This window comes from Schistocerca piceifrons, chromosome 5, assembly GCF_021461385.2.
Source record: "Schistocerca piceifrons isolate TAMUIC-IGC-003096 chromosome 5, iqSchPice1.1, whole genome shotgun sequence".
In the NCBI taxonomy this organism is placed as follows: Eukaryota; Metazoa; Arthropoda; class Insecta; order Orthoptera; family Acrididae; genus Schistocerca; species Schistocerca piceifrons.
This window is the reverse complement of record NC_060142.1, coordinates 211,239,238-211,257,310: the sequence shown is the minus strand read 5'-3', so window position 1 is coordinate 211,257,310 and position 18,073 is coordinate 211,239,238. Positions and strand designations below refer to the sequence as shown.

General features: G+C 42.8%; 1 protein-coding gene across 5 annotated transcripts in view; it reads left to right on the top strand.

Annotated features, from left to right (window-relative positions):
* The window catches only part of LOC124797809 (homeotic protein spalt-major-like), a 545,966-nt gene that overhangs the window by 507,680 nt on the left and 20,213 nt on the right, over positions 1-18,073 (top strand). For 4 of the 5 annotated variants that reach the window (XM_047260831.1, XM_047260832.1, XM_047260829.1 and 1 more), the window contains 3 exons: positions 1,162-1,440; positions 7,570-10,078; positions 15,664-15,762. In XM_047260831.1, the coding sequence (XP_047116787.1) occupies positions 1,162-1,440; positions 7,570-10,078; positions 15,664-15,762 (2,887 nt within the window). The remainder of the gene's footprint in view (positions 1-1,161; positions 1,441-7,569; positions 10,079-15,663; positions 15,763-18,073) is intronic. The other variant, XM_047260830.1, reaches the window with a different exon arrangement.

Genomic DNA, 18,073 nt, shown 5'->3' with positions numbered 1-18,073 from the left:
CGCAGTGTGTAACATGGCAGCAAATATAGCAATGGGTGTGCTTTGTGTGTGGCTGTGGCAAGGTATGACTGCACCAGGTGTTACGCAGTAATGACTGATCGTCATCGCTCTGTCTCAGAAGCAAAGTCTTCAGCTACCTACCACCAGAACTTGAGATATCTCGCAGCAGCTGTAGCAGTGAACTGTAGGAGTCTGACTCTACTCTCTCCCCTACCGCGCTGAAAAAATTGCCCTGAGTTTATCATTTTATTGTCCACCACAGACTTTTGCCTCATAAATCGAATTACCTGTTAGTAATTTGTGTTTTACTTTCGTGTAACGAATTGTTTTGTCACACTAAAGGGCAAATAAATACTTACCAAAACATCTTTTACAGAATTCAGAAAACTCCATGCTGAATCAGCATATCACTGAGCGAAAAGCTGTCCGGTGAATGGTTCAGGCACAGCTTGTTCGATACAGGGATAAATTTCGGTCCTGTAAAGACGCTTGCAGAACGAAACTCGAACACCGATAACTGTCTTTTACGACCAGCACACTGCAAACGGAGCCCTCCAGGCGCGTTCCATCCTGTCATTATTTATATGCCACGTTTCCAAACCGTGCAGAAGATATTTTTTCCCAAAAACTGTTATAAGTATTTAGTCGAGCTGTGCAGCGTGGTCAATCAATTCAGACGCCGAGCTTTTGCTCTTTCTCTGCTGACCTCGACGCCGGCGGCCCGTTAAGTTCTAATTTTCTTTCTCTCATTCATTCCTTCAATTTCTGGTAGAATGTCACCCACAATAGATATAGGCTCAGGTGCGACCATGGATCCGACAGACATATATAACCTGCTAGGATTGCAGAACATGCACTGCGACAACCATGTGTAGTTTCACATTTACTATGATATTGAATGTGTTTCTTGTTTGTTTACTTGCAACTACCACTAATTTTGTGCACAGATGAACAGTTGATGCATAATATACTTTAGTACAGTCAAAAGCGCTTGTTGATTAGCTAAGCTAACCTTTTTCTATGTATCGATCGCGCCATGAAATACAAGCATCTCGCTCACCAAAAGTTTCGCAGCCCCAGCGGTTCATCTGTTGCACAAGCAATACGTCGAGACAGCAAAGTGGCACAGCATCTGACAAAAGCCGTGTATTCGCACCGCAGGTGATGCAACTATCGTTGATCCAGCAGCTGCAGCAGCAGCTGCAGATCACGCGCTGCCCTAAGGAGGCGGTGGCGCTCGCGAGCCCACCTCCGGTGTCCGCGCAGTCCGCGCCGCCCCCGGGGCCCTCCTCCGCCCCCGGCGCCAGCCCTCCGCCCCCGCTGGCGCTGCCTCTACCGGCCCAGCAGCAGCACCCCCCGCTAGCACAGACGCAGCAATCGACGCCTCCCAGCACGCAGTCACTGCCCGCCTCTCCGCCAGCCGCCAAGCAGCAGCTCAAGGTCAGCTTCTGTCTACATTTCCACAATGGTTTCCATACATAAATTATAACCACAAAAAATTCCTCGTTATTTGTTTATTCAACGGGCTGTTATCCTTTCTAGTTGTAGAATTCTCGGAGGTCCGATCGCGTGACGTCGTAAGTTCTCCAAGATATTTTAGCAACTGACTTGTTCCCATCTTCAGGTGGTTTCTGCCGACTGATGCAATGCTTGTGCGACCCAGGTGGGCGCTAGAGAGTTTTACAAGTTAGAAATACGCCGGGAAAACTTCAGATCACAAATTTTCGTTTCCTCAGCGAAATCTGTCAGCGGTTCTTTCCCATGAGAGGCCCCCGCACTGATATCTCCGAAGACCTGAACCTGCCCAATTTCCTTTCAAAGCACCGATCCAAGTTCATGGGCTCCTGTGTATCAGTCTTCAAAGAGCAGATGTGAAGGCGTGCTGGAAAGTAAGGCCTCTGAACTTTTTATTCTGTTTTCAATATTGGCTGGGGTATTACATGTAGTGCATACTCCTCGGTCGATTTTCTAGCTTCGCTGACGCAAGTTTCAATCCTCTGCCGCTAGAGGTCTCCGAGTTGTAGGCTGTAACACAGCGGTGTGTAGCGTATCTGTCGGTGCGCGAGAAACAGCATGCTATAATCTAGCTTCCAACCGCAGAAAACATGCCTCCAATTGAAATCCATAGAAAAATGAAAGCTGCGTACTGTGATCACTGTATCTACATCAATAATGTGCGACGTTGGGTTGTTCGTGCTCGTAACGAAGGAAACGGTGGAACCTCAACGTGTGTGACAGAGCTCGGGGTGGACGACCGCATGCGGCAACCGATCAAACTCGTCGGAATCGAGTTGATGATTTCACCAGAGAAAATTGTCGGATAACGCAGGCACAGCTCACTAGAGCATGTGCAGGTCGTCATTGCAGATCTACAGTACAGAAAACTGAGTGCACGGTGAGTGCGACGGTTTTCTCAGAGTTTATCAGCCCGGTTCCAATGAGACTCCTCAGTTTTCGTACGTGGTCGTCCACTCTGAGCTCAGTCACATACGCTGAAGTTAGCATCACCGTTTCCTTCATTAAGAGCACTTATATAGCCCAAGGTCGCACATTACTGATGTCGATACACTCATCACCATACATAGCTTTCATTCTTCTACGAATTTCAGTTGGAGGTACGTTTTTGCTGTTAAAAACTCGTTTACAGAAAGTTGTTTCTCACGCACCGACGTAGTACGTTACACACAGCTATGTTACGCGATACAATTCGGAGATCTCTAGTAGCAGATGGTTGCAACTTGGCGTCAGTGAAGCGGAACTTTGACCAAGTAATAAGTACATAACTCAACCAATATTGAGAACAGAAAAAACATTCTGAGGCATTACTTTTCAGCATGCCTTCGTATTAGACTGGAAAATTCAACTGTATATTTTCGGAAATCGTAGATCACCGAGGAGAACATCTGGGAAACATTTAATAATAAATTCACAGCCCAATAAGCCACAATAAAGACATAAAGAAAACATGTTGGCAAATGAAGGAGTAAATGGATAAAACAGATCCAGACTTGAAGGTGCAATTGCCCTTAAGGTCGATTGCCCGATAGAAAAAGAGAAAGAACATTGAAACAGCTGTAACACTAGAAAACATCATACGACTGTCTTCAACATTAAGTATGCTGATACAACTGTCACATGCAGAATAGCAGTCTAAGGTCTGCGCCTTTTGTACATTGCAGAGAACTGCAAGTTTGGTAACAGAACGACAGATTGAATTCGCATTCAGGAGGCTGGAGGTGAAGGATTTAAATTTCAGTCCCTCTAAAGCACTTCGGGTGGGGAAAACGGGAAGGATTTCGTGTTAATGGATCTTACTTGAACCATCTCCAGTTCTCTGACGACATTGTAGCTATTGTTTGCTTTTAGTGCAGATAAGCTTCGACAACTGAAGATGAACTTAACAGAACAAACCGGGCTGAAAATCGGTCATTATAAGGAAGTTAAAAAAGGTAGCTTTTGAAGCATCAAAATAATATTACCTGTTACAGACGTTCGTTTTTAGTCCTTGCTGTTGTGCGTGGACCGAAGGACAAGTCGTGCGAATTTTTGTAACAATGGCTCGTTCTGGGGGATCACACAATACATAAGAACGCTGTGAACAGAGTATGTTGAAAGAAAGCCCTCTCCTGGTCCCTTGGTGCTGATTCATCCCAGCATGTGATAAGATACTGCTAAATTACACTCTGTAAGTACTCGCAAGAAGAGAACGCAATTCATTAGTGAAAGAATGAAAATGGACGAAATTGGAAAATTGGAAAATAACGGTGAGATCAAAGCCCCTACATCCGGAGTGAACTGAAGACCTCGGCTGTAAACAATGATAAAGGACGGTCGACGAGAAAGAAAGTTCTTGCAGGTAAAACATGGAAAATAGTGTGTTCATTCATATTAGCTGATAGTTCCGCAATAAACAGCGATGTGATAACTCTAGCTCAAATTTCCGATACTTGCTAACGGCAACTTTGTCAGTATGTGTGCAAGTGACAAAAACATGGATGCAGTAGCAGTAATGAATATGGCGTTCGTTCCAGGAAAATGTTTTTCAGGAGCGATTTGCACAAATATGATGATGCTGTGGATAACTGAAACACAGATAAAAATCCACAGTAAGTCTGTGAACACCAATGCATTTCAAAAGTTTTTGCTAATAAGGTAAATGTGAGTACGTATTTAAGCAAGTAACCAATGTTTCGTTGTGTTCCTTAACATACTTTACGTAAATGATAGAAATGTTAAGGTCCATCCTTACGTGCTGTAATAAGGTTCTTGCGATAATTATTTTTTTATCATGCTGAACCATAGATTAATCTTAAGAGGTTGTTATACTTTCTATTACTGAAGCAATTGTTAACGCAGATCTTAGTACCAAACACAGAAACAATTCGGACCTTTTAAATTTGTATTTGTGAGAGGTTTCACAATACAGCTTCGTCAATTCGCCCAGCAAGTAAACAGTGGTAAGTTAATGCTAACCCATGTTACGTGCACTTAGTCTGCAAGTAAACATTTTTAAGGGGAGCAGGAGGTGCCTATGCTGCCCATGTTAAAATCACTAAGTTTGAGGAACATTTATGAATAAACTACCAAATAGAAAAATTTGAATTTTTTTTTTACGTATAGAGTGGTTTAGTATTGCAGTTATGACAGAGGGATTTTGGAGTATCTTTTCTAGTTTCCTTCCAATTATTTTTTTTATTAATGACCCAAATTTTTTTACAAATAATTGCTTTATAATTAAACTGAAATGAAACTACTGAACATATTGCCAAATGGCTGTGTTACAATGTAAGTTTGAGCACTAGGAGTGCTGTATAAAAATTTCATCTCTCTAGCTTGAGTGGATTTTGAGAAAATGTTCCTTATATTCGAAAAATTCTAATTTACGGGAAATGGCTATCAAAGTTTCTCAATACATTCCTGCACTATAGGATGGATTATCAGGGTCTTCTTCTTCATCCTCCAAAAGCTTCCTCTTCTGTCTTCTTTTCTGGCCTGTTGTTCCATCATACGTCATATGCCTTTCTCTTCTTTCTGCTCCTCTTATCCTTTCTCTGTCAATATTTCCTAGTGCTCGTACAGTGTTCACCCCAGCTGTAAATCCTAATGCCTTCAGAACTTCACGCTTCACACTGTTCCCTTGGTTGTAGGTCGCTATTGCATCATAAATGCCAAAGTGCAGTGTTTTTATGCTTACAAACACTCTTTTAGGAATCACTTTCCAAATCAAATTGTTTACGCTCTCATTAGGATTCTGCGTCTTTCCGTGTAGACATTTGTGTAACAATTCTGGCTGTGCTAAGTCATGAAAAATTGGTTTTATTGTTCCCTCCTGATTATTGTACATACTGCATATTACCCGCTTTACACAAGAACTATAATACTACCAACAACAGGCGCAACACTGAACTAATTGGAAACGGTAAACTGCAAAGAGACAATGTTCCGCGCTCTTATTCATTGTAGTATCGCAACTTGGTATTAGTGTTATTTTCTTTTCCCTACGTTCTTCTTCTTATATACACGTTTACTACAACGTGGCATCGTAACTAGAACAAAAGCGTACGACAATATTAAATAGAGCAAGATGTTCGAAATTCTGAGGAAAATAGGAGTAAGCTGTAAGGAAATACGGGTAATATTTGTCACAGAAAACAATGTAGCCAACCCTTGCACACTCGGTGTATGCGTAACATAAGGCGCTGTAAGCGTAACAGGCCGAGAAAATCCCAAGCAGTTCGCCAGGAAGTCACGAGAGGGTGTTAGATGCATTCAGCGGCCGCCCATTTCCTCTGCAGGCGTGGGGGAAAATGGTAATAACTCCACATCTAGGGCGAGTAGAACAATATTTCAAAGTTTTCAGTAAAGAGGAATGTTCCAATTAATTTTCGGCAGAAAAAAAAAATCGTAATTTTTTGGATTTGACCACCTCCGGCTCCCCTTAAGTAACCATTGATGAGTTTTTAGAAATAAAATTTTGAGTAGAACGTTCCATTTTAAAAATATGTGGTTACTGTAGATATATTGGAAAACAATGACTTACCTGAACAAAAAATTCACGTTGTATATAATTGAAAATATTATTTATGAGACCTTATCCAAAGTTTTCCCACGCAATTTCCCAAAACAACCAACTTGTCCTTTACATTGTTTACGCAGTCTTGATCTCCTCAGCATGACTCGCGAATGTCTTCCACGCAGTAAATCATTTACAGTACGCTCCGTAAGCCACTGTGCAGTGCCCGACGGGAGGGCATAACATGCCAATCCTACCAATTTTCTTTTGTATTCCATTTGCTTATTGCAAGGAAAAGCTTACTATGTGCCGCTTTACGTGTCCTAATATTTATCTTATTATGATACATACACGTGATGTACAACGGTAAGAGAAAAATGGTCGCACAGTCTCCTTCGAATGAAGGTTGTCTAAATTTACCCAACAGAGTTTCCCCATAATTCCATCATTTTTATTCCAAGAATTCTCATTTACGTTCCCCGCGCATCTCTGGTACACTTTCGTATGGGCTATACTGACACCTGTTATGATCCTAGCAGCGCGTCTCAGAATTCGCTGATTCCCTCGATGTATGTTGTCACGCAACTTGTTAACGACTCCAAATACTAGAACAATACGCTGGAACTGTCGCACTAGTTTGTACGCTATTTCCTATCCTGATGCAGTGCTTTTTCTCAGAACCCTTACAACAAATCTAAGTCTTCCATTCGCATCGCTAATATTGAATTTACGTGTTCATATCGCTTCTTAGTGCTACCCCTAAATATTTAAACGACCTGACGAGGTCAAGGTATTCACTACTATTCTTCACATACTATGGGCCTCCTTCCCTTTGTTATTGGCATTATCTTACATTTACACACATTTAAAGAGAGCTGCCATTCAATAAACCGAATGAAAATATTATTCAAGTCTTTTCGCAATTCTCCGACGACGTTACTTTCCTGTACATAAAAGCATCGTTAGTAAACAATCTTACAATTCTGCTGAGTCTAAGCCGCTGCAGTCATGGGCTGTGCGGCTGGTCCCGGCGGAGGTTCGAGTCCTCCCTCGGGCACGGGTGTGTGTGTTTGTCCTTAGGATAATTTAGATTATCTAGTGTGTAAGCTTAGGGACTGATGACCTTAGTAGTTAAGTCCCATAAGATTTCACACACATTTGAACAAATCTGCTGATCCTTTCTGATTAATCGTGCACGTATACTGAGGACATTAGAGGTCCCATTACTTTTCTTTGGGGCACAGCTGATGTCAGTTTCGTTTCTGCGGAACATTCATAACGTACTGGGTTCTATTTGTCAAACGATCGTCGAGCCAACCATATATATGCGAAGAAGCTCCATTTTGTTACTAGGCGGCGATGTGGTGGTGTCCAACGCCTTTCGCAAATCTAGGAAGACGGGATACATTTATTCACCCGCATCTGTTGTTTAGGAGATGTCTTGTATGAACAAAACAAGTTTTATTTCACAACCGTAAATGTTCAGTTGCTCTCACAATAATATTTTCCAGTAACTTGTGTTCTACATATAACAAGGCAATAAATGTAAAACGCAGGTGGCGGGTCCGTCTCCTCCACCGCCGCCCCCGCCTCCACAGGCGGTTCCCCAGCAGCAGCAGCAGCTCCACTCGCAGCTGCAGCCACAGCAGGGGCAGCCGCCGGCGCAGGTCCCCCAACAACTACTGCCGTGCTCCATCTCGTCATCGCTGGCGGCGTCTATCATCACCAACCCGGAGCCGCCGCCACTCAACGAACCCAACACCCTGGAGATGCTACAGCGGCGAGCGCAAGAGGTGCTGGAGAACGCAAGCCAGGGACTGCTGGCCAACAACCTGGCAGACGAGCTTGCCTTCCGCAAGGGCGGCGCCGGCGGCAAGTCCAGCTCGCTCTCGCCGTACGACTCCAAGTCGGGCCGCAACGAGCCATTCTTCAAGCACCGCTGCCGCTACTGCGGCAAGGTCTTCGGCAGCGATTCGGCGCTGCAGATACACATCAGGTCGCACACGGGAGAGCGGCCGTTCAAATGCAACGTGTGCGGCAGCCGCTTCACCACCAAGGGTAACCTCAAGGTGCACTTCCAGAGGCACTCGGCCAAATTCCCACACATAAAAATGAATCCGAACCCGGTGCCAGAGCACCTGGACAAGTACCATCCACCACTGCTGGCGCAACTGGGGCAGAGCCTGTCGCCGCACGGACAGCAGCCGCCGCCGCCCGTGCCGCCAGTTCCGCCCCCGCAGAGTCCGTTCAGCTTTCCGCTCTACAGACCTCCACAGCCGCCGCCGCCGCAGCAGCAGCCGGCGCCGCCGCCGCACGCCGTGCCGCCGCACGACCTGCTGCCGTTGCCCCCACCTCCCCTACTGCCGCCGCACGCCCTTTTCGCGCCCGGACCGCTACCGCGCATCGCGCCAGCGGAGCAGGATGCGCCCGAGAACTTGTCGAAACCTCAGCCACCCAGGCAGTCTCCCCCTCCCCCGATGCAACAGCAGCAGCAACAACCGCGACCGCAAGAACAGCAGCAGCAACAACAGCAGCAACAACACGACGGCAACGAGGAGCCGCCATTCGTCAAACAGGAAGAGATGGACGATGCCGCGTCGACGCAGCGGCGGCAAGAGGAAGACGACTGCGAAGGTCGCCTCAGTCCGAAACGGGAACCTCCCGAGGAACCTGAAGATGTCGATATGTCCGCCAGGTTCCCGTCGTCTTCGCCGTACGACGACAGTCTGGACAGTAAATACAACAGCCAGGACGAGGAGAACAGCCTGCAGGACCAGCCAGAAAACCTGTCGAGCAAGGGTGCCGGCACCTCCAGCAGGCTCTCACCGCCGAGCTCGACGTCTTCCGGTAGTGCAGTTGCCATCGACCCTGCCAAGGACCCAGCCATCTATACCAGTCTCCTCCCACGGCCGGGTAGCAACGACAACTCGTGGGAGTCTCTCATCGAGATCACCAAAACGTCGGAGACATCCAAGCTGCAGCAGCTAGTCGACAACATCGAGCACAAACTGACGGACCCCAACCAGTGTGTCATCTGCCACCGCGTCCTCTCATGCAAGAGTGCACTGCAGATGCACTACCGCACACATACCGGTGAAAGGCCGTTCAAGTGCAAGATATGTGGCCGCGCGTTCACCACCAAGGGCAACCTCAAGACGCACATGGGCGTGCACCGTGCCAAGCCACCGGCGAGAGTGCTGCACCAGTGCCCCGTCTGCCACAAGAAGTTCACTAATGCGCTGGTACTACAGCAGCACATCAGGCTACATACGGGAGAACCAACAGATCTGACCCCGGAACAGATACAAGCTGCAGAAGTGAAAGACTTCCCTGCAGCGGCCGCGACCCCTGGGCCTCCCTTTCCTGGTCCCGTCTCCTTTCTGCAGGCCTTCCCACCGCTGCCGCCGCCGGGCATTCACCTACCACCTGCGCAGCACCACACTAAGCTCCCGGCAGGGTCTGCACACGGGGAACTCAAAGAGGAAAAGCCCGACTATCCCGATGACGACAACTCGAGTAGCAGCGGTGGTGGAGGGCAACAGCAACAGCAACAACAGCAGCAGCAGCAACATCAACAGCAACCACAGGCTTGCACGTCTGCCTTGCAGCAACAACCGTCACCACAAATTTTCTGCACGTCCCTGGCGGCACTTGAGAACCAGGTGCGCACCATCACGACAATGGCGTCACAGCTTTCGGCGGCCAAGTGCTCGCCACCAGCGGCCACACCGGGCTCGGCGCCACCCCTAAACGGTGACCGCTCTCCGTCTCCCAGTGCTGGTGCCCCTGCTGGCCCCAGCGCCGCAGCCAGCCCCTCGGCATCGGAGTCTGGTGGCTCACTGAGTGGCGCCCTCGACCTAACGCCACGCTCTTCCTCTGTGGGCGCTCCGACACCCTCTCCCGGCCCGCCGACATCAGCCTCGGGGCCAACTGCAGCGCCACTACCCCCACCACCACCTGGTGCTTTCTCGGGCTTCGGCTTACTACCACCTGGACCCATTGGCAGTGCCTTGACGTCCTCTGTGCTCACATCGACTGCATTCAGTCCCATTGGCCTTGGGGCAGGTAAGCAAAGAATTTCAGATGCAGTGCTACTGCTCTCTAAGGGTCATATTTGCACTTAAATACATGACTGGTTGTGGATTTACGCATTAGGAAATGGAAATTGTTACTTCATGGAACACTAGTGTGGTACATGTCAAACTGGTGGAAAAGTTAATCACATATGTTGTTGTTGTTGTTGGGGTCTTCAGTCCTGAGACTGGTTTGATGCAGCTCTCCATGCTACTCTATCCTGTGCAAGCTTCTTCATCTCCCAGTACTTACTGCAACCCACATCCTTCTGAATCTGCTTAGTGTATTCATCTCTTGGTCTCCCTCTACAATTTTTACCCTTCACGCTGCCCTCCAATGCTAAATTTGTGATCCCTTGATGCCTCAGAACATGTCCTACTAACCGGTCCCTTCTTTTTGTCAAGTTGTGCCACATACTCCTCTTCTCCCCAATTCTATTCAATACTTCATCATCAGTTATGTGATCTACCCATCTAATCTTCAGCATTCTTCTGTAGCATCACATTTCGAAAGCTTCTATTCTCTTCTTGTCCAAACATAACAGGTACAAAATGATGAAACATTCATTCCATTTGTAACCGATGTCCATCACCAACATCAGTGTGATGTGTGACAGCTATGTGCATGAACCAATGTTGTATTCATTGTAGCATTGGAGTAGACAGCCTCCAAATATCATCAGGGGGAATTTCTTAACATGCCAGAAACATATGCTATGTCAGTTCATCAAAAATATTGACTGGAGGTTGCTATGGTAGTATATTACTGCTCATTGCATCCCACACATGCCATATTGGTAAAAATCGAGGGTACCAGGCACGTTAGTTAAGGACCCACTCATTCTTCAAGGTGTTTGTGGTATGAACTGCATTGTGGGTTCTTGTATTATTCTACTGGAATATACAATTTGATCATGAGGGGAATGACAAGGTTTACTATTCCTGCCACACACTGGCAAGTACCTAGCCTCTCTTTGAAAATTATCAAATCAGTACTAGTGTTACACCCAACAGCTCTGCACACTATGATTCCGAGAGTTACAGGGGTGTGGGTCTCAAGAATCACTGCTTCTAGTGACCTTTTCACTGGTTGAAAGTCCATATGCCACAAACAAAAGCCAGACTCTTCACTGAGTATCATGAAAATCCACTCAATGTTCCTCTTTACACTGACTCTATACCATGCAGGTCTCTGTTGCCTTTGGTACGGTTCTAGCAGTAAATGATCTTGGCAACATGAGATCTCAATCCAGCACTCAGCAATAGGCTCCTAATGGTTTGTGGTCTCTCCTAACAGTTTGTGGTGGCACTCTGCCTGTAACCTATGTCCAGTTTTCAGCTGTTATAATCTGTCTGTCTGTCAGAGTCAGCTGAACAATCTTATGATCCATGTGAAGCATAGTCCTTCTAGAAGGACCTGTACCTACCCTTCTTGCCACACCGTTGGCCTGAGTCCTTCTGATCATCTTTCATCCTGCAATCATTGTACTGCAGCCAACTGTATGTGCAATCTTTTGGTGTGATGCTCCCTCCTGCCAATGATTTAGCTATTCTCAAAAGACCAAAAGATGGCAATACACAGCTTGTCAATGCCCTCTAGGAATCTCTATTGCGATCTCCACCTAAAAAGTTCAGTAGTGTTAGACATGCCCAATAGCTGTTGTGTACTCACATCATCGTTCATTTGTAGGAATGCCTTTTTTGTGTGCTTAAAACAGAATTGCATAAGGACAAAGTTTTAACCAACATATCCAGGAGGAAATACTGGAGTACCATTTCAATGGCATTTAGTCAATATATTCATGGTGTAACACTTCCCATTTCAGGCAGTGTATATAAAGATAGATCACAAGTGAATAAATTTTTCATCTCTAGTGTCTTAAAAAACTATAAATATTGATAATGTGTTATGAACTTGAGAAACAGCTTGTTTTTGCAGCTCTGTTAACCTTTGACAAATGGACATCAACTTTGTTTTTTTCAGCTGGAACTATTCTCTTTCCGGCCCTAAATTAGTAGCTCCAATGAGGCAAATTTAGTGATATAAATACTAGAAGTTTCAAATACAACACATGTTCTGTGTACAGCATTGCATATGAATCAATACCAGTGAGGCCGGCTCCATTTGCTGATGATGTTCTACACCATTAGTCAGACTCTGGCAGGTGGCATATCAGTTTTAGCCACACTAGATGCCTTGGAAGGAAGTCCATGAAAATTGTTGCACCATTTGGCAGATCAAGCCAGTGTGTCAGTAGTATCTGCTCCCAGAGCTGTGAACTAACTCAAAAAGAACACTTACAAAGTAATTCATTCAGATGCTGTTTCTCAAGCTCACTGCAAAGTAAGTCTGAAAATGTGTCTTCCACAATAATTTTAATAATATCAAAGTATGTGTTTGGTGTACATGGTGTTTCACAATTTCTATTACAAGCTTTTAGGGGTTGTATAGGGTACTTAGTAGATAAGAGTTTCAATAAGTAACATGTCTACAAATGTAACATTTGGATAAGTTTGAAGATCAGATCGATTTCAAATCTCCCACTTCATGGTATACACACACACACACACACACACACACACACACACACACACACACACACACACACACACACACACAGCATAGGCGAACTGACCCATCTAATCTACAGGGAGCCCATGGCATTGGCAAAGTTTCAATTACTGATTGTCAGTTTTCTTCTACATGACACAGGACATCGTGTCAAAAGTCAAGAGTACAGCATGTCCAAGGAACACTACAGTGAAATCCCCTAGTTTTGAATGTACCAGTTTCTCACAGCTGTTGTTGTAGTTGGACAAAAATGGTATGCGTTGTCATAATTACAACAGGGCCTGACAACAGAATTCTGTGAGAGTGTGTGTGTGTGTGTGTGTGTGTGTGTATGTGTGTGTGTCTGTGTCTGTGTGAAACAATCTGTGTATTAATGGAAAAGTGTTTCCCTTTTGGATATCAAAGAAATCTGTCACTGAAAACTATTGAGTAGGTTATTACCAGTTCTGTGTCTCCTGTTCAATACGTTTCTTTGAGCATGAGACATTGCTTCACCAAGCAGTGGCTGGAGAAAATACAGGGTGCACATAAACTTCAGGAACACTTTCAGTTATTTATTGCACAAGAACTAAACAATGTGGAGATGTCATACATATTGCATTATGAAGAGAAACTCTGAAAGTCTTTTTTACAAACATTCAATATGTGAACCATGAGTGACCCAGCAGACGTCAATATGGTAATCAAATTCTTGCCATACCCATCCCAGCATGGCATTGCCGACTGTGACAGCTGCTTCCCGTATTCTCTCCCGGAGCTCTGCTACATCACGTGGTAGAGGCAATACATACGCCGGATCCTTAATGTGTCCCCACAGAAAAGAGTCACACAGAGTGAGATCTGGTGACCGGGGATGCCATTTCATGAAACAGCTGTCCCCTTCTGTAGCATGGCCGATCCATCAATGTGGCAGCTCCATGTTCAGGTACCCACGAACTTCACAATGAACATGGGGTGGAGCCCCATGCTGCTGAAAGATGAATGGAGAGTCCGATTGAATTTGAGGCATCAGCCATTCTGCAACATGTCCAAGTAGGAATATCCAGTGACAGTGCTCTCAGTGAAGAAGAATGTCCCTTACAGTTTTCGACGTGACAAGGCACAAAAAACATTTATTTTTGGGGAATCACACTCAAATTCAATGCATTCATGTGGATGCTTTGTACCCCAGATTCAACAGAATTCAACGAACAATCAAGAATGCCATCCTCATCCTCATTCAATCATTTCAACTGCGAACAAAACTCAAAACGCTTGTCTTTGTTGTCATCATTAAGCTTCTGCACTAGCTCCAATTTGAATGGTTTCATAGACAGCTTCTGTTGCAGGACTTTCCACAGTGTCACTGGGGCCATTTCAGGTTCAAGAGATGGACAACACACCATTTTCTTTGGACTCCTTATGAATGTCTCTCGTACATGCTCCACATTCACTTCACTCACACTGGGATGTCCGCTTCTCCTTGCTGGGCACAAGCAACCCATTGTAACGAATTTGTTGTGCTAGTGGTAAATGGCCTTCCTTGTTGATGGCTTCTTACCATACTTGGTTCTAAACATCTGTTGAACAGCTGCAGCACACTTGTTTTTGCCAAACTACACACAGAAAGCTCGCTCTGTACCTGAACTTGCCATGTTTGTGATTAGCACTGGCTATCACCAAATTACCAAACTAGGCTGTGGCAGTATACATGAAAAAAAGACTTTCAGCATTTCTCTTCAAAATGGCATATGTATGATATCTGTACAATGTTTGTTGCTTGTGCAATAAATAATTGAAAGCGTTCCTAGACTTTATGTACACCCTGTACATATGATTAAAGAAATGTACAAGCTTTCAGATCCAGTGGCTCCTTCTTCTGGCAGAAGGGTTGAAGGGGAAGAAGGAGAAGCGAAGGAAAGGGGCTGATGAAGTTTAGGAAATGGGGAGAGTTCAAAAAAGTCATCCAGAAACCCATGTCCAGGGAACTTACCGAACAAGATAAGAAGGAAAGGCTGTACACATGTTGATATACGAAAGCGACTATGGAATTCTGAATACCAGTTACTTCAGACAAATAAAGTATCTATACCAATTCAGTTGGATTTCAACAGATATGCTCTAAAAATGTCAGAGTTAATTAAGTATAATTACTATTCCTCTAATCTGTCACAGCTAAGATGACCCAGTAAGCAAATAATTGAACTTAAATCTCTGTTGGCTGCACAGTGACACATTTCCCAATATGAGGAGACTGGCATATTCTTTCACCAAACACTCAATCACTGCCAGTGCATGGGGCTATAAAACTGGTGACCTTGGAAAATATCTATATGTCTGAATAAGAAGTAATTCAATTCTCTATGAAACTGGCCATGACACCTAACTTCCAAAACAAAAAAGCAGTCTCTTTTGGCCAACTATTTACCTGAAAGCATTGATTGTCTTACCTCAAATACATCCTCACAAAACATTTGCTGGTAGAGTCCTTTTTCACCTATTACCTTTTTTTCCAAGTTAAGCAGAATACTGTCAGCCTATGAAATGATGACCCTAAAAAAAAAAATAGCCTACAAGACCTGAGGTCGCAAAACACTGGAGACAGCCATGCATGCACATTCAATGAAGTTATTATTTTAATTAGCACTGCAGAGTCAGTTGACAAGTATGTGTATCAGATGCAAAATAAATTGTAACAATGTTTTAGATGGCACCTATAAATCTACTACTATTACTCCAAACTCATATTATAACAAACACTTATAAGCAATACAGGACAGTATCATTTTGTTAATTATGTCTACATTTTTTGTCGGAGAAAGAAAGCTTCACTTACAGCATATCAAAAATAGCTCTGCACTAATTGTGACATTTATTTTGTCACATACATAATCTTTTTTAGATAGTACAATTAATTATATTTCTTTCAGATTTTAACTCTTTCTCACTGCATGAAGAGGAAAAAACTTTGTACAGAAAATGCAAACTATACAAAAATCATAAGATGAAGTCCACTTATCTTTCAGATTCAGAGTTCAATGGTCGAAGCAGATTTCCATTTCATCCGCTGGCACCTTCACTTCGAGACAAAATACCCTACTCGTTTCTAGATTCTCACATCAATAGTAAGTTTGACTATAGTTCCTAAATCTGTAACATAAATACTATTGATGTAACACATGAACATAAGCATGAAACTGCAAACAGTTCTCAAGGGCAGAAAATGCACATTTGAAACAATATGTCTTCTGTATGAATATTGAAATACAATGTTAATACAATGTAAAACATAGGATAAGAAACATGTGCTTGAAAGAAAAGGTGATTATAAACATCTTAAAGGTGAAGTCACAAGGAATGGAAGGACACCTGAACAGAGAGTACTTATTTTCTGCAGCTCCATTCCTAGTTCTTTTGCTGATTCAGAGGAAAAGCATGAGAGTACCAATATTTTTTTGAGATTACATGGTTCCATATCCAGAAAATCATCTGTCATTTAAGAATACGGAAAAAAGCATTAGCCCTATCTAATATGTTCTATTCACTTCTTACTAATGAACTTTAAAGGGACTACTTCTTACAGGTATATGCAGGTATTTATTATTTGAATTTAAATTTCCCAATTCAGAAATGAAATGTGACAATGTGCCTAACAAATGTATTTTGATTGAACTACTCACAATTGGATTTGCATGCTATGTCTGTCTCACTGCATTCAGTTTATGGCATGGGAATCCTAATAACCCCAAGGAAATACAACTATTCCTAGACAACAGCTGATCTATTGTCAAAGCTAGATAAATATTTATGTAAGCTTTCTTCTGAATGTAACAAATAAAGTGAACAGTCTAATTTCTATTTCATTGACTTATTTCTGGAATTTAAAAAAAAAATTAAATTAAATTTAAAAAAAAAACTTTTTGCAAATTGCAATATTTGGCACCGACATTATTAGCTTGCTTAAGATAATATGTTAGAAATTAGGTCTTGTGTAACTAAATCAGTGGTAAAAAGCCATGAACCAACATTACCTTATTTCAGTTCTCATTTCTTACAGTCTCTCACATGAGCATAGCATCTAATTTTAAGTATGGAAAAATAACTGATAATAGTTATAAAAGTATTGTAAGGTATTTTAGAGTAAGCCATTGAATTGGTTTTTTGCATTTGCTTCTGTTAAAGCTCATGAAAGAATGAAACACCAAACCACAAGAAGAGTAACAAATATAAATTTGTGCATTAACAAATACCATCAATGACAATACGCCTGATTTTTATATAATTTTTTTTTCTTTTTGTTTCTTCTCCTATTCATTTGGTATTTAAACAATTTTAAGTCTTAGTATCATAGTGCTATTGACTTTGTGGAAAATCTTACGTACTGTCAGACACCGTGTCAAATAATGTTCTTCTCCTAATATTGAAAGTAGCAACTCTACATAGCTTTAATCTAGGAAGTTTATACTTATATTCTACTAGCCAAACTGTACTTGAAATATTTGTTATTCCACTTAAATGTTCCATGGCTATTTCCTAAAAGATGTGTGTATTTGCTGTAGTCACTGTGAAAATTTTCTACATTATAGGAAATGAATGAATGATTCAGTTATTAACATAGTCTTATATTGGTAAGAAGACAACAATCACAAAATGTGCAGATCTCTCTGCTGAGAGCTTTGCATTATTACATAACATAATACTTCAGTGTTCTGAGGCAAAAAGTCAAGAATTTATTCTATCTAAAACTGTTGTATGTATGCCAGATACAGTTCCATCTTATGTCATACACAAGTATATATGAGCATTTATGCTATTGTGAATTGAAATATATTCATTCTGCTTGACACATAATGCTGAAGAACATTCATTTAGCATTGATTACATTACACCTAATGTTCTACTTTGTCTGAATTGTGATAATGCAGTTACTGAGCTCTACCACAAAATCAGACACAAAATGTAGAAGACAATATAACATCTGAAAAATCATAAATAAGATTGTACAATTCAACTGCAAATGACTATCATTACTTAGTTAACATTTAGTAAGGCAGTCAACAATAACATGATAAATTCTCAAAATTTCAAGCTTTCATAATCAGAAGTTTTTCTTACAGTATTCATTAGAAAATAACACATACTGTAAAACTGGTAAAAAAAAGAAACAAGACTCTTCCTCCAATTTACTATTTCTTGTTATGCTGCACATGGTGTGTGCCTTCAGATTGTGTTCATAGTGTTGTCCACTCCTGTTTTCCTTAATCACTACATACAGAACTATAGTATATAGGCAGTTACCTTTTCATATCTATTGACTGAAAAGTTCTGTCATCAATATCTGTAGAATGGCGCAGAACAGATATCTACACTTCAACAGGAAATCTTCACTGGATTATTATCACATGTTAGTAAAAATATATAGGTCACACATAAAAA